This window comes from Saccostrea echinata, unplaced genomic scaffold (assembly GCF_033153115.1).
Source record: "Saccostrea echinata isolate AGI-Se365-2 ecotype Australia unplaced genomic scaffold, CSIRO_AGI_Sech_v1 ptg000012l, whole genome shotgun sequence".
Lineage (NCBI taxonomy): Eukaryota > Metazoa > Mollusca > Bivalvia > Ostreida > Ostreidae > Saccostrea > Saccostrea echinata.
In genome coordinates this window covers 11474935-11499756 of record NW_026889761.1, presented here as the reverse complement: position 1 = coordinate 11499756, position 24822 = coordinate 11474935, and the positions used below count along the sequence as shown (strand labels likewise).

Genomic DNA, 24822 nt, shown 5'->3' with positions numbered 1-24822 from the left:
ACCTTTCGGTGAAAAACAACCTGTAACATGTGCATTGAGGTGTCAACTGCTTACTTTCTATTTTCGCTTTCTATCAACTTATGAAAGCCCCAATTTGATTGGTGCTTCTCAATGAGAGAAGCAAGCCCGTAGAATATCGAATGAAATTTGTCAGGGGTCCAACTTCAACATGTTGGTTCAGGACCCCTGACGTTGTGAAGATGACAATTATATTATTAGGCCAAATAAAAAAAATATGTGTGGTTCCGGTTACCCGACCTTCCCTATTTTATACCCCCGACCCTAAACTTTTTTTTGGCAGTTTTCATATTTTTTCCGGAATTTCCCCCGATTTCCGTCAAGTATTAGTTTCAGCAATGACGGCCTCCTTGCAAAACATAGTGCAAGTGTTTAATAGTGTTAAGTCCAAAGCAAGCTAGCATGTAGGTGTCCCCTACCAATATTGACTAGTATATTATCACACCACATCTAAATGCCATTTGCAAAGCAGTGATAGGTATTATTTAGAAAAAATTAAGAAAATCATTTTGTTAAAAAAAAAATCCCTACCTACCTACCCTAATTTTTTTGGAAGTGTAACCGGAACCACACATATTTTTTTGTTTGGCCTTAGCATGTTTATTCTTTCTCTAGCTAGAGTTACCGGTATCTACTGTACACGTGCAGCCTAATCTTTGAAAATTTTTGTATTGAGTAATATCTAGTCCATTTCATTCATAATGTATTTAAACCAAACTTCCTGAAGCTTTCAATATACATACATGTACATCATTATGGTGTTACTGTTGTAGACATAAATGTATTATTTGGATCATTACTAATATGCTGAAACTATTAATCTATTTTTAGAATGAATCCTCAGCATAGCGCACAAGATGTCCAACGGTGTGAAATCTGCGATGTTGCTGTGGTGGAAATGTATTGCACATCCTGTCCCTTTAACCTTTGCAAGACCTGTGTTGGGAATCACCTATCTGATGAACCTCAAAAACACAAAATTATCAAGTATCAAGACAGGAAAACCGTGCTTATTTATCCTAAGTGCAACATCCATCCCCAAGATCGATGCGAGAATTATTGTGAAGACTGTGATATACCCGTATGTTCCTCTTGTATTGCTTCTGATTTACACGAGAGACACAAATTTCCAAGAATTAAACAGATCTTTAGTAAAAGGAAAGAATTCGTCAAAAATGACATTAAAGAGTTGGAAGACGTCATTTATCCTTCCTACAAAGACATAGTTCAGCAACTAGAATCTGATATCTCTAACCTTGAAGAAGAATACAAGGTAATGATACAAGACATAGAGAAACAGGGTGAACAATGGCATCAGACAATAGATCTTATTGTTAAAGCAAAGAGAGAAGAAACGGAAAATATGAGAAAAAAGCAGCTCGGGGCTTTGAAAGAACAACTAAGAATATTTAATCAGCTTCTCTCAAGAGTTCAAGAATCAATAAGATCAAATAAACACATCCTAGATTCTTCAGATGTTTCTAAATCGTTGTCATACTCTAGCTCAAATGATGCATTGAAAGCTCTTCCACCAAAAGTTAATGCTACCACTCCGCGTTTTTCACCCAAGTCGATTAATAATGAGCAGATTTCTGAGATGTTTGGTACAATAAATAAGTTCTCCATCACAACTCAAGAGCATGGATACAAGTTAAAAGCCCTGTTGGACTTGTCTTCTACCAAAGAAAACGTGATTGAAGAGGACACTAAGGAAAACAAAAAGCTCCTTCCTGAACCAGCGGTTACCTACATCATAGAAACAGGATATCGGGATCTGGGAAGTATAGCTTGTCTGAATGATGAGGAAATATGGACGTCCGGTTTTGATAATTCTTTAAAACTCTTCAAAATAGCTATGCCCTCCCATATAAGCCGTCTTTCTTTTGGAGTACTTGGATCATCGGTTTTAAAAGAAGTGAGCACAGGAGTGGGATACAAAGATATTGCTGTGACAACAACTGGAGAACTGATTTTATGTAACAGATCTGCAAACATTTTAAAACTCACCAGAAATAATAAAATGGATCCGATGATAAAGATAAATGGTTGGATCATTTTAAATATCTGTATCACAGTACGTAATGAGCTTCTGGCAATGATGGTTAATGCCAATAAAACACAATCTAAAGTTGTTCGTTTTGCAGATTCCAAGGAGAAACAATCAATTCAGTTTGACCATGAAGGGAAACCTCTGTTTTCATCAAGTACCTCAAGCAAATATATCAGAGAAAACAAGAACACAGATATTTGTGTGGCAGATCGTGATGCCAGTGTTGTAGTGGTGACAAATAATGCTGGATGCTTAAGATTTCGATACACTGGACATGACAGTACGCGAGAGAATGGAACATTCAGTCCTGCTGGCATAGCCACGGACAGTCAAGCTCATATACTTGTAGCAGATACCAAAAACGACTGCATTCATATCATTGACGAAAATGGACAATTTCTCAGTCACTTGTTCATCTGCAAAAGTCCGACAGGGTTGGCTGTTGACAGCAATGACAATCTTTATGTAGCTGAAAAAAGCTTTGGAAAAGTAAAAAGAATTAGGTACATCTGGAACTGAATTATTTGAGGATGAAAATACATTTAATAAGCTTCAAGTGGACTCTGTATATGTAAGAAATGTGTCCGTCTCTGAGAATATTGACTTTTTCACAAAACATGACAACTGGAATACATAATTGTACTTAATGAATCTTTGGGATGTGGCCTAAAAAACCAAACCAATCTGATTTGACATGATGTCAAACTTCAGGAACAAGTTGGAATTAAACTAGTAGTTATCAACGAAGAACCAGCTAAAAGTGATGGACCAACATGCACCACAAACTGTACTTATGACAAGAACAGTTGTAAAAGTTTATCCTTTTAAACAGAATTATGTAACACTGTTTGAATACAGATATGTTAGCCATCAATGCATTTGATTTTTGTAAATTTACCAAACTTCAAATTTATACTGTTTTCTTTTCATCATGAATTCTTTTATTCCTAAGAAGACTTTGAAGACTACATTATGTTATTTTACATTGTATGAGAATTGTGACTTGACTATTATAATTGGTTGTTTTTGGTACTGCAAGTCTAAAAATACCACTTTTCAGTCAGCTGAAATGAACAATGAAAGTGAAAGTGAAAAATGAACAATTGATTTTTCAACTTATTCCTAAACAACCAATATGATTCCTAGACACTCTTAATCATGTAACCGAGGAAAAAGTGAGAGAAAGTTCTTGATTTAAATTTCAGAACATGGTTGGGACATTGGACTTGTGTAATGTTCATGCCTCTGTCTTCAAGAACTTTAAGTATTTTGATAACATCTTAAAAATGAAAACAATTAAAAAATCCTCTAGCATATAAAGTTACTTTAATATATACATATATTTTATATGGCATTACACTTTCACAGCTAAAATGGCTCTTTTCTTTTTCTTCTTCTCTTTGAATTTTCCTATGGCATCACTGAAGAAGATGGTGTCTTGTGACATTTCAATTTGTCTCTGAATGAATTCACATCCTGCTTTATTGAACCCAATGGTGTCCCTCAGCTCACTCACTCGATCTCGAGTCTTCTGTCTGAGTCTATCAATAACAGGAAGAAGAACAAGATTGGAGGTGATCTGGCCATGATGAACTCGCAGAAGGAAGAACAAACAGCGACAGGAGAGTTCTACTTCCCATCCAGAGTCGATAAACACCTCCAGGACCTTCAGTAAGTCCACAACATAGGAGAAAGGTAGGACTAGAAGAGATTCCTCCAGTTCACTGCAAAAAAGATTGTTACACATACAGGGGAAAAACATGAAACTTGCTCAATAGATAAATAATTTTCTATAAGGATACTACAAAGGAAGTTAAAATTGTATGCACTGACATGATCTAATGATGGTGTCTACCATTCAATTAATCTAAACTTATTCAAATACATGCATTTTCAGTTCAAAATATGTTTTAAGTTACCTTGATTTAATTTTGCGCAGCATCTCCAACATATACCTCTCTGGTGTGTCACACTTGTAAGCGATTAACAGTGGATTCAGTTGAGGAGGAGGTAACTAAAGACAACAAACCCAGTATAAACAAAACTTATTCAAACTTTACACATATATTCATCAAAATGCATTCTCTTTGGAAATCTCAATTTACATGTAGAACTTGGTACTGTAAATCAGGTTTTGTCTGTAGGATTTATTTCTGTATTTTTATGAGATTATGAAAATGAAATTCCAGAAATGGCAGAAGGGAAGTTAATCTTTTAAAGCTATATGTGGCGTATCTGAGCTAAAAAAAATAAAAATACGAGATTGATTGTAAATGAACATGATATTTGTTATTTACGTTCAAATTAAAATTGTCACCGATTTTGAATAATCCCATGTTTCTATAGTTAAATTGACTTTAAACTGTGTCTGATATTTAAGTGCGGAGTCGGTAAATTAATCGGTTAATGTTTTAAATTTCTAATATTTATGAAACGCAATTGATTTAAATTGTGTAATTTACAGGAAAGTCCTATCTTTATATAAAGTAATAAAACAAATAGAAAGATCTTTTTAATTTTAGCAAGTCTGAACTTATCAAAAATACACCATATATGACTTAAATAATTATGTATGAATGACACAAGAATAACTTCTAGTGGATGTTTACATGCTGCTGGCATGTGAAAACAAAGTTTTAAGTATAAATAATTTAATTTTAGCTGTAACAAGTCATTTGATTGGACAAAAGATTTCGTTTATATCGTATAACATAAGTTGCCTACATCATAATGACTTACGTCAAAAACGTATTACTCCCCTTGACGTTACTTTTAAAATATGCTCAATTTAAAGCCATTTTTGGAGGAAAAATTGTCTTACTGTCTACACTGAAATTAAATTATAAGGAATGAAGCTTATTTTAACCTATGTTACACAATAAAACATAACTTGTGGCAGTTTACACTTTTTTTTAAACCGCTTAGCGGTTTATAAAGCATAAACTGTCCCAAGTTATGTTATATCGTATAACATAGGTTAAAATAAGCTTCATTCCTTAATTGATTTATAGTGGTATCCAAGTGACCTGTTTTCCTTTCCTTTTACACTGCTCTTTATGGTCTTTCAGTTTGGCTGATTCCTCTTTATAAAGGTCCAAAGCTTCAATTATTCTCTCAGCCTGTAAACAAAACCCATAGAACTGATAATCTATTTTTCTAAATTATATTAAGATACAGTCAAACCTTGTAACCTCAAACTCAATATGACCGAGATTAAACTTCCAGATGTCTGAGAATTCAAAATAGTTAAAAAAAACATAATAAAAGGTGTTTAGGACTGCCAAATCACTTCAACATATCCCATGTAAAATTTTCCAAATTTGAACAAATTTCATGTCATTTCCCCCTATTCTACAGACCCTGGACCCAGTTTATAAATGGTAGGAAAACCTCTGATTTTTTATCACTCTTAATATTTAATGAATTAGGGTAGGTTGTACTCTGCATGGATAATTTACTCCTTAGAAATCTTCTGCTGTTTTCATGGCAACTACACTTTATTTCCAGACTGTTTTCCTGGTATTCTTGACAGTCTATACTTTATACAGCTGTATTTTTTTGTTCCAGCCAATATACTTACCCCTTTGACTGTTTCTATGGTTTTCTTCCCAGCCAGTGTAACTTCTGTGTTGGTTTCTCCTGGGATGACCGTTTCTCCCCCTATAGCCTCTTCATCCTCTTTCTCCCTTTCCTTTAAAAGTAATAATACAATGTATGAGAAAAGGCTGCATTTTCATCATTCAAACTTAATATCATTACTAATCTCCCCAAGGTAAACTCTTTTAAGTTTCTTTGTGTACAAATTAATTATCTGAATGGAATCAGGTGGTTATCTGCCTCCAAAATAACCAACAAGTATACTGTAAATGAAGAAATATTCTTTGGGAATTAAATTTCGTTTATTTTGTTGTTAACAATTACATTTTGTATCAACAAAATTGAATCCCACATGAATATTTTATATGACTATATATTAAATAGTTACGTTCGAAACAAAAAAATTTAATGCCTTTGAATCCTTTTTAGATAATAACTCAACAAAATTTTATCCCCACTTGTGCTTCTACAGTTAATCAATCCAGAAAGAAGCATACATGATTAATTACTGATTTCTGCCGTGAGTAATTTACACTATTAAAGGTGAATAATAAAGAAAATTTTAACATTCAAGTTCTACAGTAATAAATGGCTACCATCTCTCTCTCTTCCTCCAGTACCACGATCTCCCGTGTTTTCTCCCATAGTCTGATTGATTTGTCATGTGATGCCGTGACGAGGAAATTCCCCGAGGAACTGACCGTCATACTCCACACCTCAGCATGGTGACCCTACAAATAAATGCATAGGTTTAATAAACAAGATAATACACTTAAAGAATGCTTAACTACATTGTAAATTATCACTGCAGATGGGTTTTTCTTTGTTAAATGAAGATGTGAACATTTCTGTTCTTTGGGCAAGAAAAAATGCCATATTTAAAGCAAAAATGTGATGCGAGTAAATAATGTTACCATTACTCAAATAGTGACTAAAATTGAAATGTTACTATCATTCAAAGGTGCAGATCACTGTAAGTACATATACCTGAAGAGTTACAATATGTTCAAAGTTGTCTGCATCCCATTGTTTGATTTTCCCATCCTTTCCACCAGTAAAGATGAGATGAGTTTTAGATATAAACTGGGCACACATAACACTGAATAAATAAAAGAAATTTCACTGCAATCAAGTCGAAACAATTCATACAAATTAAATTGTACACCTTAAAGCATTATCCATATCAAACAGGTTTTATCTTCACATTTCAAGCCAACACAATTTTAGATCGTGGTTCTCATTTGTCGGCCCTCTGAAACTAACGTGTACCTGCATTAAATATTACAACTTAAAAAAATAAACCAAAATGTTTACCTATCATCATGAGCAAATAGAGATTTGTGGCAGTCTCCAAAATCAAGCCCCCAGATTTTGATGTTACGATCAGCAGACCCTGAGACCAGCAGTGTACTGTCGTGTGAAATGTCCATACAGGTAACAGGAAGTTTGTGTCCATACAGTGACAGGAAAAACTGATTAAAATAAAGGAAAAATTAACAATAGATTAGTTACAGCAAGCAATCAAGCCATTCACAAATCTACAGCCAAACGTCTACATCTCAAACATCTTTCTACATCTCAAACATCAATATTTCAAATACAATAAGGTCAAAATGAGTTGAAAATCCAAACCACTTTCTCTTTATGTATTTCAACCTCAATATCTCATTTCCTTAGATATCGTAAAAGTTTTATCCTGGTCCTATCAAGTTTGAGATAATGAGGTTTGACTATGCCCTATATTAGACATTTAAAGATGTTCAAGATGTTATTAAAATTACAGAGACTGACCTTCAGAGTGTCAGCAAAGAAGACTTTTATAGTGTTGTCCAACAAAGAGACGGCTATCAGGCGATGATCTGGACTGTGATGGCAAACACAACAATGTAAATATTTCTTCATATATAACAGATGCATTCAAAAAGTGTTTTATGAATAATATTAACCTCTTTATTTCAAATAATCCTACAATGAATATTTTAAATGAACGAGTGAAGACAGATAACACAACTGTAAGATGACAGATTAAGCAGTCTGCAATCCTGTACCTGTATTTGACACACAGAACATCTTCATCCATCTTCAATGTTTTCTCCAACTCAAGTGTAAGTCTCTTACTGCAAGAAAAAAATCAAGATTTCCCACAAGTTGTTTTGCCCTAATCAGCCATAATTTACACAATTCAAAAAGCAAATTTCTTAAATTTATTTATAATACCTTGTGAGGGAAAATTTTTCATCCGTAATCAACTCAAAGTTCCAAAAGTTAACACTCTTGTCAGCACTTCCTGTGGCTATGCCTCTCTGTTGATAGGAAGTATTAAATAAAATCCTCAGATTTCAATGAATTCAATTAGATTTGTACTCATTTAGTGTCAAATATTAGAGATACATGTAAATATTTCTCTGTTTTAAAAATTACTGTCTTTGATAATATGCAGTGAATTACAGATTGTTCACATGTACGAACACTGAACTAAAATACACAATAATGTTATATTTACCCTATCTGGAGACATACAAAGTGACCACACTGCCCCTGTATGGGCCTCCTTCTCCTCTAAGAGCCCCCCACTTCCAACATCAAATATCTGTAACTTACCACTCTGCAAAAAAGCAGTATAATGAAGTACAGATTTAAATATGGATTTTAAGATGCATCAATACTTCAATAGTAGAGCTGTTTAAAATAACATCAATCTCGTCTTTCATCTGCACATCATAAGTCACCTATAACTTCTGAAACAGGAATGCTAATGAGTAGGAATGGACCTCCTTTCATATATTATATTTCCTTAGATCATTCTACAAATATCAGAAACATGTTTCTTAAAATTTCAATTCAAGGTCTGTTGCAACACAAAGTTATAAATTTGATTTAATTTAATTGAAGATATTATCACAGTGTCTATTGTTAAACCAAGTAATAAATTTGATTGATGTTACATGTACATGTATTACCACAGAGTTTTTGTTACATCACACAATAAATTTTATTGTTGAATTACCACAGAGTTTGTTGTTACATCATACAATAGATTTTATTGATGTTATTACCACAGAGTTTGAAATTGCATTACTTCTACCCTGTTTTCTTACCAATACAGCTATTGCAAAAAAGAATTTTACAGTGCAGGAGTTGTGAAGTCAAAAGAAATGTTTCGAAAAATATGCACTGGTATTAATAACATAAATAAACCTTCATTAAATAATATCCAACTCTATCTTTATAATTTTGAAGACAAGCTTTTTTTTCAATGAATATCAAACATTTATTAAAATAACTAAATGTGAAATGCACTCACTCATTTACTAGAATGACCTTATAACATACCTTGGTCCCAATGATGATGTGTCGATCCCCAGGGGCAAATACTGAACACAAGGCATAGTCACAAGTCATAGTTCTAATACACTGAGATGAAGCTCTGAAAATCGTAATATACAATATAGGTCACATACAATAAGTGGATACACACAACTGCATCATGACAGAGTGTTATCAAGCCTAAGACAAACTGCCATTAAATAGCTAAATAAATTATAATAATGTGAAGTGATAAAACTCAATATTTACAGTGCATTTACATCTCTGTACATTAACACTATACAAGATTTAAAATGGAAATTTTCAATGTATAGTTAAAAGACTTTCACCTGTTCCAGATCTTGACTGTTTCAGCACTAGCTGACAATATGGCTGTATTGTCTGAACTGAAACAGAGAGTCCTCACATCAGACCGGTGTCCTGGCAGGGCTAGCTTGGTCATCCCCTGGGGGTCACATTGCTTTTGGTCCAGCCCCAGGCTGCAGTGTTGTAACATATTGTTATTCAGCAGAACTAGGACCTGTTGAGACAAAAATGTTAAAATTCATATCTTGGATTGATTTTCAATTGCAATAGTCATACTGATAATGAGTATAAATGACTTGTAGCATATAAAAGAGATAAAATCATAACTGTTTTTTTTTTTAACCAAATCAAAGAAATTCTGTATTGTAAAGCATTAGCATTCTTTGGAAGAAAAAAAAAATGAATTGACTAGAAATCAATAGTAAAAACTCTTATTTTGACATATAATGAGTATCTTTAGAAATTAAAAATCAATTTTTTATTACCTTACACTGGGTAGGATTCTCCAAAACAACATCTACTGATACAATATTGGCTGCCATTTTGTGGAAGCCATATTGCACAATTTCGTCTTTGACAGTTAGTACTGCCTCCATCACTTCCTCTGTCCCTGCATCTCTGCAAACAAACAACAATTCTAATCATCTTTATACATGTATTTGTTTGAGATTTGAAGTTCCATTCATTAGCAGTCAATTTAATACCTTGCTTTCTTTCGGAGCTTTTTCTGTCTTTTAGCCAGGTGCTTTTTGAGATCCGCTTGTGAAGGCAACTTGAACACTTCCAGGAATTTATTGTTTCCCTAAGTATATCATCAAGACATTTCATTTTTCTTTTTATATATGTATATGTATCAAGATACATAAAGAGTATATAAGGTTTAGTAAATAATTTTGGCTCAATAATAATTGATTAATGGTCTCTTCTTAGGTGGATTTTTACACACATAACTTTGTTTAATTGCTAAACAGGTTCTGCTTTAGTGTATTTTTAATTAGCTGAAAATACAATACAGAAAAACAATTTTTTTTCAGTTACAATAACCAATACAAAATTCATACAATAGATTTTTTTTTCAATAACCAATACACATAAGATATACACATCAACTGAAGACCATATCAAAAATCCAGACTTTGCCAGACTTACATGACAGGAGAGAACAGAACCTGTGGGGTCTGTCGTCATGGACACCAGGCGCTCCCTCCCCTGCCTCATCACAGAGCCAATCTTTGTACACTTCAGTATGTGCTAAAAATAACATCAAAGTCAAGTTAATGTCAAACTTTCATTGCTTAATAGTGCATAAATAGCCATTTGAAATGTCAAAAATTTTCAATACTTAAGAGAACAAATCCATTTAACATGTTATTTATGTTTCCAAATACAATTCAACTTAAAGCTGCATGGTCTAATCTCTAATCTCTCAGAAAATATTTATTTAAAAGTTCCTTACTTTCCTATGGTTACTCTCTGAAGAATGTCAAATATTTGATAAACAGTTAATTGTGATGTCATTGGTCAAAGTTTAAAAAAAAAAACTCTCTGACATATAGAGCATTACAAAATGACAGGAGTTAGTTTTTATTAATTTCTACAATTTCTAATTCTATTCAGTTCTAGGAATTAAAAAAAATCTTAAAATATAAATAATAAGAAATCAATTCAACAGTGTTTTCCCTAAGAACTGGCTACCAGCCAAATTGATCATTCTGACTGATAAATCAAAATTTAAAACATAATTGTTGCAAGGTCCACAGAGATTTGTTCATAAACCTGAACCCCTAGCCTGTTACAATTGATCTCTAACCCTTTATTTTGAACTAAAGGGAAAACACTGTTCAAAAGTTCAGTGTCATATGGCTTACTGAAACATCATACAGTGTATGATTTGCAGATTTAGACAAGTCAGAATATCTGTGTACAGGCTTTACACGCCCACAAAGTTCATCACACCTTCTGATATCATATTCACTAATTTCGCAAACATTACCTTGGACCCCACTTCAAACTTCCAAAAAGGGGTGTATCAGAGTGTCTTGTCAGAGCACTTAAGCAGTCCTTTGTCATTTGATTTAAGAGAGTAACTGATAAAGAAATGGAAACGATGACTTCAATAATTGAATTTCATGTTATGTCTGAATTGATCAAAATTACCAGGTCCTCTTCCTCTCCTTCCTCCTTTAACTTGTCCTCCTCCTCCTCAATCTTCATTCGCTTCAATGCCGGCTCGTCCTCTTCTTCTGCAGTCTACAATAACAGGTGCTCTTTCTACTGGTACTGTCAAACTACATACTTTACAGAAAAAGTTTTCTTGTTTTCTGGGCCTACATATACATGTATTGACATATAGTTTAATACTAAATAGAGTGATGACATCACATCACAATCAAATTACTAATAAGCATGTGCAATTTCACTTTTTATCTTTCTTGTGTGGCATTTGATCTTTCAGCTTAACAACAAAATTGAATATACTTTTACAACTCAATATAGCTATGTACATGTATGAAACCCCTGTTTAAGGCCATACTATACACTCACCAGACTGTCTAGGTATTCAATATCCCAGACTCTTAATTCACTGTCTGCTGAACCTGTGATCAAACGCTGGCCATTCCTTACAATCACAAAGTCATACACCTGCATTTAAAAAAATGTTTTGATTCCTGATTCCTTTAACCGTAAAATGTAATAAATATTTAAATATCATCACCTAAGAAACTACTATCTTCCTCAATTGACTCATACAACTTTAGTATGTGTTAAGGAATAATGCTACAAGATTTTGCATATTACTCTCTGTAATCATGCAGGAAAATTGGAAATTTTTTACCTCTGATGTTCAATAATTCATTGACTCAGGTGCTTTTCCATTAAAGAAACTCGAATGATTTCTATTTACCTCACTTCTATGTCCCACTAGTGTCTTGAAACAGTGCTGTGTGTCCAAATCCCAGAACTTGATAAAGGTGTCTTTGGAACTAAATGAAGTAGTTCAAAACTTAGAAAAATTATATGATTTACATAATAATACTTGTTTTCTACAAAAATGTGATAGATCCATCTTTGAAAATTTATGCATGCCCCAACGATCTGAAGCATACTTTATGTAATACTTTAACACATATGAAAAATCTTATACGACTGTTTCTAGTTTCTATTATCATATGAATAATGCCATCAATGTATGTAAACTAGAGGTACTGTGAGCACTGAGCTCACAAAATAACTCTGACACCCATAAGAGTATAATGGCACAAGTTTTGATATGGGAATCCCCAAATATTGCCCGATAAAATAGCAGGGACAATGCAATAAAGATTCTATGAAAATTTCAATAAATAGTGTTGTAAGAGAAGTGATGGCTACCCTGAAGTTTACCAAGAATGTCAAAATGGGGGACCCCTAATATCTGTCCTATGGAAACATAAAATAAGAGGCTCCCTCTTGGTTACCTCCAATATTATAGAAAGAATGGCATGTTTTGTTATGGGAAACCCCAAATATGTGTCCAATCGAAAACATAAAATAAGAGATGAACAATGCCATTATTAAATAAGATTTTGTGAAAGTTTGATTATCAAATTGCATCCAATGGTGTAAGAGGAGTTGTGGATAAGGAATGGCTACCCCCAATTGTAACAGACAACTTCATCATTATATAACCCCACTTTTCAAGATAGGGGTATAATAATTTACATACCTTGATACTATGACATTTTTTTCCTTTAAGAACTGGACCTGAGTAATTTGCCCTTTGTGACCTTTCAGTCTGAATAGACCGGACTCATTAACTATGTCCCATACAATCACATCAGTGTCCTGCAAAGAATTTCTTAATTGAAATTCCTGAATTAGGTCTTTTTAAAAAAAAACACTTAAAATTTCATCTAAAGTCTGTACATGATATTATTTTTGATATGAAAATTGATTTTTTACAAACTTCTTTAGTTATTTATAAAAGAATGAAGTTATTTGATTTCACACCCTGTAATACAACTCAATCACAATATTTTCATCCTGAATACCTTTGCACCAGAAACAAGTCGAAGTCCTTGATGGTCATAATTTAATGCTGTGACAGCAGATTTGTGGCCACTGAAGTTGACCTTGACCTCTCCTGCATGAAGGTCAAAGACCTTCACCATACCATCACTGTATCCAACAGCAACATGCCTCTTGTCTGGTGACCTGGCAATCTGTGTCACTTCACTCTTATCTCCTTGTAGTTCTATATACTGGAAAACATAAACAAAATATATAAAATGTCAAGACTCTACAGTAAACTGATCTCATTTCTCTATACATACATCATTAAGCTGATTAATATATAAGTAGGTATTTTCAGGAGGGTATTAAAGTTAAACAAGAGGCCCATGGGCCACATCGCTCACCTGAACACATTGGCTTGAATTTTAAACTACCTGTTGATACTTCCATGTCAATATAACTGTTACAAATGGCTTTTGTTGTACTTGAGAAGATTCTAAAAAAAAAATTCCCATATATTCCTTTGTAAAAATTTGATTCCCCATTGTGGCTCCTCCCTATCCCAGGGGTCATCATTTGAACAAACTTGAATCTACACTACCTGACGATGCTTCCATATCAATATGACTAAACATAGCTTTTCTGTTCTTGAGAAGAAATATTTTTTCTATATGTTCTTATGTAAAACTTTCCATCCCCCATTAGGCCCCACCCTACCCCTGGGGGTCATCATTTGAACAAAATTGAATCTACACTACCTGAGGATGCTTCCATATCAAAATGACTAATCATGGTTTGCAGTTCTTCAGAAGAAGATATTTTCCTATATATTTCTATGTAAAACTTTGATCCTCCATTGTGGCCCCGCCCTACCCCCAGGGGTCATGGTTTGAACAAACTTGAATCTACACCACCTGAGGATGCTTCCATATAAATATGACTCATCATGGCTTTGCTGTTCTTGAGAAGAAGATTTTAAAAGATTTTTCCTATATATTTCTATGTAAAACTTTGATCCTCCATTGCGGCCCTGCCCTACCCCCGAGGATCATGATCTGAACAAACTTGAATCTACACTAACTGAGGATGCTTCCATATAAATATGACTCATCCTGGCTTTGCTGTTCTTGAGAAGAAGATTTTTAAAGATTTTTCCCATATATTTCTATGTAAAACTTTGATCCTCCATTGTGGCCCTGCCCTACCCCCGGGGGTCATGATTTGAACAAACTTGAATCTACACTAACTGAGGATGCTTCCATATAAATATGACTCATCATGGCTTTGCTGTTCTTGAGAAGAAGATTTTTAAAAAATTTTTCTATATATTTCTATGTAAAACTTTGATCCTCCATTGCGGCCCCGCCCTACCCCCGGGGATCATGATTTGAACAAACTTGAATCTATACTAACTGAGGATGCTTCTATATAAATATGACTCATCATGGCTTTGCTGTTCTTGAGAAGAAGATTTTTAAAGATTTTTCCCATATATTTCTATGTAAAACTTTGATCCTCCATTGTGGCCCCGCCCTACCCCAGACAGACAGACAGACGGACGGACAGATGGACGCCGGACAAAATGTGATCAGAAAAGCTCACTTGAGCTTTCAGCTCAGGTGAGCTAAAAAATTAAATAAAAATGCAGTGTTCTGTGACACAGCAAAAAAAAATCCACAGTTTACTGTGGTTGACATTGATTCAGCTCATTCTGGAATAAATTAGACACACCCAGGCTGCGTGATGCCATAAAAAAGATTAAATGAAAATCTTTTCTGATTAAGATCACTTACAGGGTATGGCATTTGATATCTAATTCTGAGTATTATCTGTTAATTACATGTAGATAAAGGTCCAAAGAGTCTTTTGTTAATTAAATTACAAGAAATGAGATCAATCTTGAAAGAAAAATAATGTGGTGTGCATACAAGGAAGAAAAAAAATAATGACAGATAAGGCCAGGATTTGAAAACAAGACCTCCAAACTCTAGAGATGCTTTACCAAATGAGCTAAATGGAAGTCAGTGACAAACTTTCTTGAACACTATTAATCTATCATTAATAGCGAGCGCAGCAAGTGGCGCAAAGCGCCGCTCGCCCGCGAGCTCTAACAATTCCCGGGCAAAGAGAAAATTTGTACTGTGCACATTCATCCAAACAAATTGTTCTCCACAGTAACCTCTGGACCCATTGCAATCCAAACAAAAAATATGTGTGGTTCCGGTTACACCTCCAAAAAAATTAGGGTAGGTAGGGATTTTTTTTTTTAACAAAATGATTTTTTTAATTTTTCTAAATAAAACCTATCACTGCTTTGCAAGTGGATTTAGATGTGGTGTGATAATATACTAGTCAATACTGGTAGGGGACTGGTTCATGCTACATGCTAGCTTGCTTTGAATTTAACACTATTAAACACTTGCACTATGTTTTGCAAGGAGGCCGTCATTGCTGAAACTAAAACTTAAACTGGAGCTATTGATGGAAATCGGGGAAAATTCTGAAAAAAATCTGAAAATTGCCAAAAAAAAAGTTTAGGGTCGGGGGTATAAAATAGGGACGGTCTGATAACCGGAACCACACATATTTTTTTGTTTGGCCTTATTGCATCTCGCCACAAACTATAAACTACATTCTCACGGTAACAACAACTAAAAATTCACAAAAAAGAAACTCAATTTAATTTTATGGATATTGCATATGGATATAGTAAATTAAATGTTTTTTGTTAAAATTTTTGCACTTTTTAAACTACTTTGATGGAAATGCAGCTAACATACGATGTCATGTGACGTCACAGTCTAGACATCCCAAATGTCTCATACAGTTTGAAGAGGTTTGAAGAGGCGGATCTTAATATTAAGCAGGTTGGGCACACCCCACCAAATGGTCATTTATCCCCCATTTGGTGGACAATCTCCCATATCAGAGATGAATTTTGCTGACCAAATGGTGGACTTCTTTATTCTATTCCAAATTTTATTAAAATAAAGCAAAAGCGCATTTACTTAGGCATTGGGGAATTTTAGTGAACATATTCGTCGCACAATTAACATAGTTCGGTCGATTTCCCATGTGCAATTTCTCCGTAACTTCCTAAAAACGATACCCATAGTTATCCGTAACAGCCGAACTTCTTGATCACTTGATCAAAAAAAATTTGATTGTGTCTAGTAGGATAAAAATTCTATTTTATCCAGTGGTTGAACTCTTGATAACAGGGTTCTCATTAACGCAAGAATCTGCATCCTAGACGCAGCAAAATTACTTGGGACGCAAGGTTCTTAAAATCGATGCGTCCGCGGACTCATGATCGGACGCGTCCTCGTTAGCGAGAAAATTCGGGTAATTTCAAAAACGGGGAATTTAGATGTTAGGATTTGTCAAAGAAATATTTAATCGAAACCTTCCTGTAACTATCATAAAGTTCATCCAAGAAATAACTTTTCTTGTACTTATTTCTCTTTTTTTTTTTTAAACCGGGTCCGTAGGACAATTATCATTTTAACGAAAGAACGTTCTATCTAGTCAAAGTCCGACAGCTGTAAACACACTGCAGCTTCTTCTTTTTTTAAAAAAAAAAACACTTTTGAATCTTGAGTGTCTACATGTAGAAACCATAATTACTGCTTGTATACACAATGCGGCTTGATTATCTTGTGAATTTCACCCAGTGCAGACTACCGACAGGATTAGTTACGCCTCATTGCACATGACACCTGTGATTGTATACAGTCAACTTTCGGGTACTAGTTGATTATGCAACAGTTAATTTTAGCTTTATAAACACCAAGTTAATTTTTATGGCAACTGATTACGCGTGTATTTTAGAATGTATTACCAGTTTACATGGTTTATATACTTGAATATGTTAATATTGCGTAAACAAACTGATAAAATGATAAAGATTTTTATTGATGTTTGGATGGAAGGATACTGCAATAATTTAGTTGGGACTCAACATAATTATTCTGGGACGCATCAAATTTAGCTGGGACGCAACCTTCTCAGAAATCTTGAGTCCTGGGACTCAAGTTGGCAAAATCCTAGTGAGAACCCTGTGATAAGTTAAGTTTCAATCGCTTTTTGGATCTTCGTCAATATTTATTTCCATAAAATCCTGTTAAACACGAGCTCCTCCTTACTTTACTGGTATGGTGGGCACTTACTGCTATAAAGTTAAATTTTTCTATACTTGAACATAATATCTGTTGTTATTTTTCATTTAGGATGAAGTTGCATATTCCATACGACCTTTTTATGGTATAATATGTATATTACTGATGAATTTAATATACTTGATAAATAATTTTCAATAAAAGATTTACAAAGTGACTTTTGCAATTATTCTTGTATTCGTTCGAAGTACATCGTTTTAAAACAATAATTATATCATAATCTAACTTCATTTACTATTTTTATAGAGAACAAAGCTATTGCATACAAAATAAAATGAAATAAAGGCGAAAACTTATTTTTCTTTTGATTTTCTAATTGAAAATTGACACTAATGTGCCTCCGTAGTAAAATCCAACTTTTGACCAGGTTAAAAAAAGATCATCGTTTTTATTGGTTTGCATTATTTGATTGGTTGCCCAGATAATCAAAATAGAAAGTAAAGAACATGATTGACAGGTGCAGCATCGTTGAAGGAGGAAATTTTCTTTTTAAGTAAAAACGGAGAAACGTTGCACTTGTTTACAAACGTGACATTTTTTGTCAAATTTTTTAACGACTCTGTGCAAAAAATAGTTGAATTTCCGATTTTTTTCACTCAAAACACCGATAAATATCTATATTTTATTCCACATGGTTTAAATTATGCGCCATTCCACGCCATTCTATGGAATTGAACACAACCATTTTTCTCTCCCAAATGGTCAGTAAAATTCGTCTCCGATATGGGAGATTGTCCACCAAACAGGGGATAAATGACCATTTGGTGGGGTGTGCCCAACCTGTTAAGTGAACAACTGTGCTCGCCCCAATGGTCCCACCGTGAACATATCAGCGCCTTAAAAACAACCCTGATACATCCCTAGAAGTAGCAGTATTTCATATGTGTGACATTCAACGTCACCGGGTATACAAAGATTAAAATATGCAGATAAGATAAAGATTTTACCAAAGCAAATGCCCGACATGCAAGAGTCATCTGAACGCACCCCCCTAATACTACTATAAGTAAAAGACAATCATCTCTGCAACCACAAACCTAAATTCCACCTATGTATATAATGTAGGTCTCTACTGTAGCTTATTAAGTTTGATACCTTTTCTCCAGTTCTGAGATCCCAAACCAAAACATTTTCACAAGCTCCGACTGCACAGTACTTCCCCTTCACGCCTTTGATGTCCAAGAAAACGACATTAGATTTCTGTCCGCCAATAAGTCCCAGCACTGGTCCGGGTACATAACGTAGGTATTGCTTTGTTACACCCATCTGGCAATCATAGGGGAAGATATTTCGCTTTTATCTGTCCACACGTGCTCCTCCTTCAGTCCTTGTGCAAAATAGATTGACTTCCGGTTGTTCTAACTGGTAAAAAGAAACAGGAGGAGCAAATAGTTCCGAAATATCAACTATGGTAGAATGCTGGGGACATTATTTCGTTCGCGAGGATTCAATGATTTTTATCTTTAAGCACAATTCTCTGATTAATTTTTTAAAATTGCTTATATAATCGTAAGGGGGTGGGGGTGGGGGTGGGGGAGAAAATCATATGAAAATCAACGAGGGTCAGGATAGGCCATACTAAATAATAAAAAGAAACATTAACCCAAATATTTACCGAATAAAGTAATCTTGTTTGAAAGCAATTAAATTGTATTCCAGGCACATAGCACCGGGGGGGGGGGGGGGGGCAGGTACGCAGGACTGTTAAGGCGTACTACGAAGAAATCAACGGAATATAAACGTGCCTAAATACACACATTTTTAAACTGAATTTATTTTTGTAAATCTGCTATATTATCACATGACTTTAATTTTAACTGAAATAACATTGTATACCCCACTATGTACGGAATTTGGTTTGGTCACGTTATTTGACAGTCACGTGATAAATGCATGTAATGTGTACAGTATGTAGGTCATAAACAAATTTCAATATCGCAAGGGCATACCCTAGTTAGAATTAAAAATTTCAGTAATAAATAGTATCTATATAACTTGTAGTTTATGAAAAGTGCTGCTGCTTTAAATAGAATTCGCATTTTATTAGTTTAAATTTCAATTTACTTGGCTCTAGTCGAAATATGTGTTACCTTTACCATGTATTTTATTTATTTATTTAGTAATGCTCTCGATTTCAGGAAAGCAGCAGCACTTTTCAAGTTAAGGAATGTTTCCGTTATGCATATTCAAAAAAATAGTCAAGATCTATTTAGTGTATGCCCTTACGAAAAGGCGATTTAATGAGACACCTCGGCGTGAAACATGCACACCCTGTGCACAAAAACGTGGTAGAATTAATTCAATACATTCTCTCGATAGTTTTTATATAATGGTACTGAACAAAGGTTTCAGATTTATATTAATGGTCTGCCTAAGATTTGCAAGTAATATTCTGTTTAATAATAAAATGTGTTTTTCACTGTGGAAAAATTACTTGATCCGCCTCTCACTGCACATAAAATGCGTCAAATTTTATCATGATGACGTCATGTCGACAAGTGCATTGCGATCAGTGACTTGATTATATCTTTCTGTGTGGGATTTAACTAGCGACAGAAATGAATGCAGTGGTAAGTTTTGATGTAGTTCATCACACTTATGCAGTTTAAAAACGCAAATTATTTCATTTTCTGTTGTTGTTAGGAATTGCTATATTTGTGTGATGTCACAGGAAGCATTTCCCGTATAAATTAGGCCCCGCCCCCTTTATGCAGCCTTAACAGAGCTGCGTAGGACTTCCCCCTTTTTTTCCAAACACAACTCTTTCTTTTGAAAATTTCACTGAAAGGCTTGTCCCCCCCCCCCCCCCACACACACACACACACCGACACTTTTTGTTTGTTGCAATACATAGTCAAATCAGGGTAATAGGGCTATGTATTAATTAATTCAATTAATACAATTTGGTTGTGGAAAAGAAGTTGGAATATCACTCCCCGGCACTTTGTCTTTTTATTTGGCATGTCCATGTGTTTTTTTTTTTAAATTGTACCCATCTCTCATCCACAACTCCTCCTATACCACTAAATAAAATGACTTTTACGGAATCTTTATTACATAATGCCATTCTGCACCTTTTATTTTACGTTTTGATCTGACAGATATTCATGATTTCCCACAACAAAACAATGAAAACAGACTTTGCCATTATACTTGATGAAGGAGGTACACATTTCTAATAACGAAACTCACCCCTGAATAAAATTCAATGGAACTTTCACAGAATCTCACTGATTTACATCCGTTGCCAAGAAATGCAGATTGCCATCATACTTATATGGGAGCGGTGGGTATAATTTTGTGAGCTCACAGCTCACAGTACCTCTATTTCAAAATTGTACACGGGATTCATACAATACAAGTGCCTTTGTTACAGAAGTATATAATTATGTGTCATATTCATGGATATCCGTAATCGCATAAAATATTAGATAGAAATGAGATACCCCTCCCATAACACAGCGAATATTGTATTTTTCGTTTGTTTAATAATATCAAATTCTGCTATATTTGTACAAATCTTCAAGGTTGCTTCTCGATCATATGATTACCCCCGGTACTCATCGTCATTATCCTTTGAACGCAAAATTCCGCTTAGATCTTGCAAATGGAATCATCCTTGTTATACGTTACATTTGTGAAGATTTTTAAATTATTTCAATTTTCCAGAAGTAAATTATAGCAAAACAGCAAACAAATTTCATATATTTCTAATCAGAGATTAAAATAGCCATCTAAAAATGTGAGTAACTTAAACCTCAGAATAAAGTCAAAACATTAACTTCAATTTACTAATTATCAGGCAGGACATGGAAGACCCCTTTCCACCCCCTTTTTTCACGAGGAAGTTTTTTTGCCTGTGATAATGTCTGCATGATAATTTTTCAAACTTAGATCTTCTGACCCCCCCCCCCCCACTTTTACTGTTATGATTGAACCCTAGCTATCATGTTATTGTACCGAGAATTAGTCTTAACCACCCCCTTCCACGATTAATGACTTTCTGTTTGTTTTTGTTAAACAACCTATTTTTGGGGGTGGGGGGAGGGGGTGGGGTTGTGAAAGCTATCTGGAGTGTCAATTCTTTTTGTTACTGCCCTTCTCTCCTCTCCATTGAAAGACGTTGCTATGAGCCCGATTATGCTTCTTTTTCAGTAGATCACACGACCTTAAATTATATCTATTGTATAAAACAACGTCCAACGAATCAAAGTGATTTTGTGAATGAAGTGCTAGGTAATCGTTAGAAGTTCATTTCCTTAATTTCATTCATGGATCCACTTGAAGGAGATAAACCAAAATGATTTTCACACAACGAGTATAGATTATCGCCATTCCCCTTCCTTCAGTCTTGATAATGAAGTTTCAAGTCTTCTGAGAAAAACCAAATGTTTTCAAATGATTATAAACCGTTGGCATCCGGCAGCCCCCAATTAAATAATAAATCGTCTTTGATAAGAACTTTCGCTAATACTAAAAATGACAGTTGACAGCTATTCGAAGAAAAACAGCGCCTCCTCGAGTAACATCCTACAGTTGACTGCAAAGGTTGTTCACTCGTAGAAACCACGTCATGATGATCCAATAAAAAACACTTCTAGTAAGCCAAAGGCTTCAGTACTCTGTCCTACCTACATATACTTGGCCTTTCTTTGCATCGGATTGTAGAAAATAATACGTACATAAACTTCCTTTTAGCTCACCTGAGCTGAAAGTTCAGGTGAGCTTTTCTGATCACCCTAGCCTTTTTCTGGAGTCCGTTCGTCTATAAACTTTTCATATTTTCAACTTCTTCACAAGAACCACTGGGCCAATTTTAACTAAAAATTGGCATAAAGCATCCGTAGCTTAAGGATCGGAATTCCAAATTGTTCAAATGAAGGGCAAAACCAGCTACCAAGGGGAGATAATCAAGAAAAGGCAAAAATAGGGTGGGGTCATTAGAAATTTTTGCAAGAACCACTGGGCCAGAAAAAGCTGAAACTTATGTGGAAGCTTCTGGAAGAAGTGTAAATTCTAAATTGTTCAAAATTCATAAAAAAAAAAAAACCGGGGGTAGGGTGGGACCACAATAGGGATGAACTTTTTACAAAGAAATATATTTGAAAATTCTTTAAAACTCTTTTCCTCAAGTACCACAGCACCAGAAAAGGTAAAACGCGTGTAGTAGCTTCCCGAGGAAGGGTATATATATAGATTTTAAAATCTTTAAATCATAACCACCAAGGGTAAGGTGGGGTCACAAAAGAGGATGAAAGTTTAAAATTGAAATATATAAGAAATAACTTTAAAAATCTTTTCAAGAACCACTGTGCAAGAAAAGGTGAAACTTCCGAAGAGGCTTCTAAACATAATGTAGATTCTAAATTCTTCAACTCATAGACACTGAGGTTAGGTTGGAGCCACAATATGGGATCAAATTTTTACTTTGAAATATCTACGAAAAAAACTTTAAAAATCTTCTACTTAAGAACAATTGGACCAGAAAAGATGAAACGTATGTATTGGCTTCCGAAGTAGAGTATGTGCTAATCTGTTCAACTCATGTCTCCCGGGGGTAGCTTTGGACTATAACAGGGAATCAATGTTTCGCATGGAACTAAATAAGAATTAAAACAAAATCCTCTAAAGATTCACAGTGGAACCATTAATTTCCAAACATTCCCATGTTGTGTGAATTCATTTTTTTAAATTATTGACCCTGGGTTAATGTTGGCTAAAATCAGGATCAAATTTTACCTAATGCATGTTTACAGAAAAGAAATATCCTCTCCATAACTGCAATACCATGTTAGTCATATTGATATTAAAGCTTCCACATGGTGTGTGGATTCAGAAACCCCTTAGAGTTACATGTAGGGTGTGCATATTACAGGGTAACAATTTTTCAACGGAATATAAAAATCTGATGAAAAAACAACAGGGCTAAGATGAGTGCTATTACGGGAATCGTAAACTCCTTTACGAATCTGTAATTTACAAAGAATGAGTGCACTTTAGTACGTCATTTGGAACCTTTTCGGCTACCCATTTTAAGCTTTACATTACAATATATCGCTTAATTAATCTATGATTATTGTGCAAGCATATTCTTTTGATATTTATTCCTTGAATTTTTTGTCATACATATTTCTATAATTACAGACAATGTCATTGAAAAGAACATATACAAACCTTTAATTCCGGAAATTTGAACGGGACCACTTACGAATTTAAGGTATCCGCAAATAGGTGGAGTCATTTAAATCGCATGGATGTGGAATGTATATGATTTTTTTTCGCACTGCGAATTTAAATGGAGAAGAGAGAGATTGTGTAGTTTTATGGTGCACAAATAATAAATGAATCTTGTGTTTAGGGATGGGGAAGATGTCTCGCCCTGCAGACCATTATACAGAGGCGACATGAACCTGTACATGTACTTACTAATTACACTGTCAATACCAGAATTCTTTCAAAACACCCGTAATGAAAAATACAAAGTAAAATAAGAGACATATAATCTTCAAACCCTATTAAAATTTGCGCAAAAATCTTCCATAGTTTGAAGTTGGAAGTACGACAGATACTGTCACAATAGAAACTTTCAATGACAAACACAATGAAATGCTCAATGAAAGCCTTAGCGTATCGAACAGTGGAATGTCACGTGAGTAAAGTTATTATAATATCAATCGTTGACACTCGGTGAACTGTTAATTTAGTGGCTAATTCGACCGTAGTTTGGAGACTTTTTCAAAAAATTAGATATGAGCCGCAATTTGTCCAACATTGTCCTTTGGATATGTTGAAGTTTAAATCAAAATACACATTCTGTGCAAATGAGACCAATGGACAAGTTGCGGCTCGATGTAAACAATGTCGTTGAAAACTGGTATACATATGAATAGCAATAGAAATGTGACAAAACTGTTAGACCCCCGTCTCAAAAGCTAGTGTCGCTCGGCATTATTTAATACTTTCATGTAGTATAATATACCAAATCCTGCTCTTAAGACATTGTTTAATACCTATAAAACAATAAGTTTATGAACTTTGGAATTTTATTTTGCGCAAAACACCGGGACCCAGCTCTCATAGCTTAAGTGCACTCATCCTTTCGTGAACACATTATCACTAACTGCAGAACTGTAGCTATCCGAAAAAAAATATTGACAGACCGGAGACCTACAGTACGTGTCACCTATATAGAAAAAAACCTGTATATTTATTGCGCACAAAAGGTTGCTCTCGGTTCTGGATTTATTTCTTCATATTCTTACCTCACATACAAACTGCGCAAAAGCTCGATTTCAAAAAAAAAAAAAAAAAAAAAAAAAAATCTTAAACTTCTATCAATTACATTACTCCTGT

At 34.4% G+C, this 24822-nt stretch overlaps 2 protein-coding genes across 2 annotated transcripts; one reads left to right on the top strand and one right to left on the bottom strand.

Moving 5' to 3' along the window:
- Window positions 1-850: 850 nt before the first annotated feature.
- LOC133184997 (E3 ubiquitin-protein ligase arc-1-like) lies at window positions 851-2587 on the top strand. Its single transcript, XM_061320063.1, has one exon. It carries the CDS (start codon window positions 851-853, stop codon window positions 2585-2587), a length of 1737 nt encoding a protein of 578 aa, XP_061176047.1.
- A 788-nt stretch (window positions 2588-3375) lies between these two features.
- On the bottom strand, window positions 3376-18779 carry LOC133185350 (WD repeat-containing protein 3-like). Its single transcript, XM_061320503.1, has 22 exons — window positions 18565-18779; window positions 13330-13539; window positions 13005-13123; window positions 12204-12282; window positions 11843-11941; window positions 11456-11548; window positions 10448-10549; window positions 10003-10100; window positions 9784-9916; window positions 9322-9512; window positions 8999-9092; window positions 8169-8270; window positions 7883-7968; window positions 7714-7782; window positions 7457-7529; window positions 6980-7137; window positions 6653-6764; window positions 6262-6396; window positions 5649-5759; window positions 5095-5187; window positions 3988-4082; window positions 3376-3792 (listed from the first exon to the last, which is right to left on the bottom strand). Exons 1-22 carry the CDS (start codon window positions 18733-18735, stop codon window positions 3423-3425), a joined length of 2793 nt encoding a protein of 930 aa, XP_061176487.1. The 5' UTR covers window positions 18736-18779; the 3' UTR covers window positions 3376-3422.
- Between the last annotated feature and the right edge of the window lie 6043 nt (window positions 18780-24822).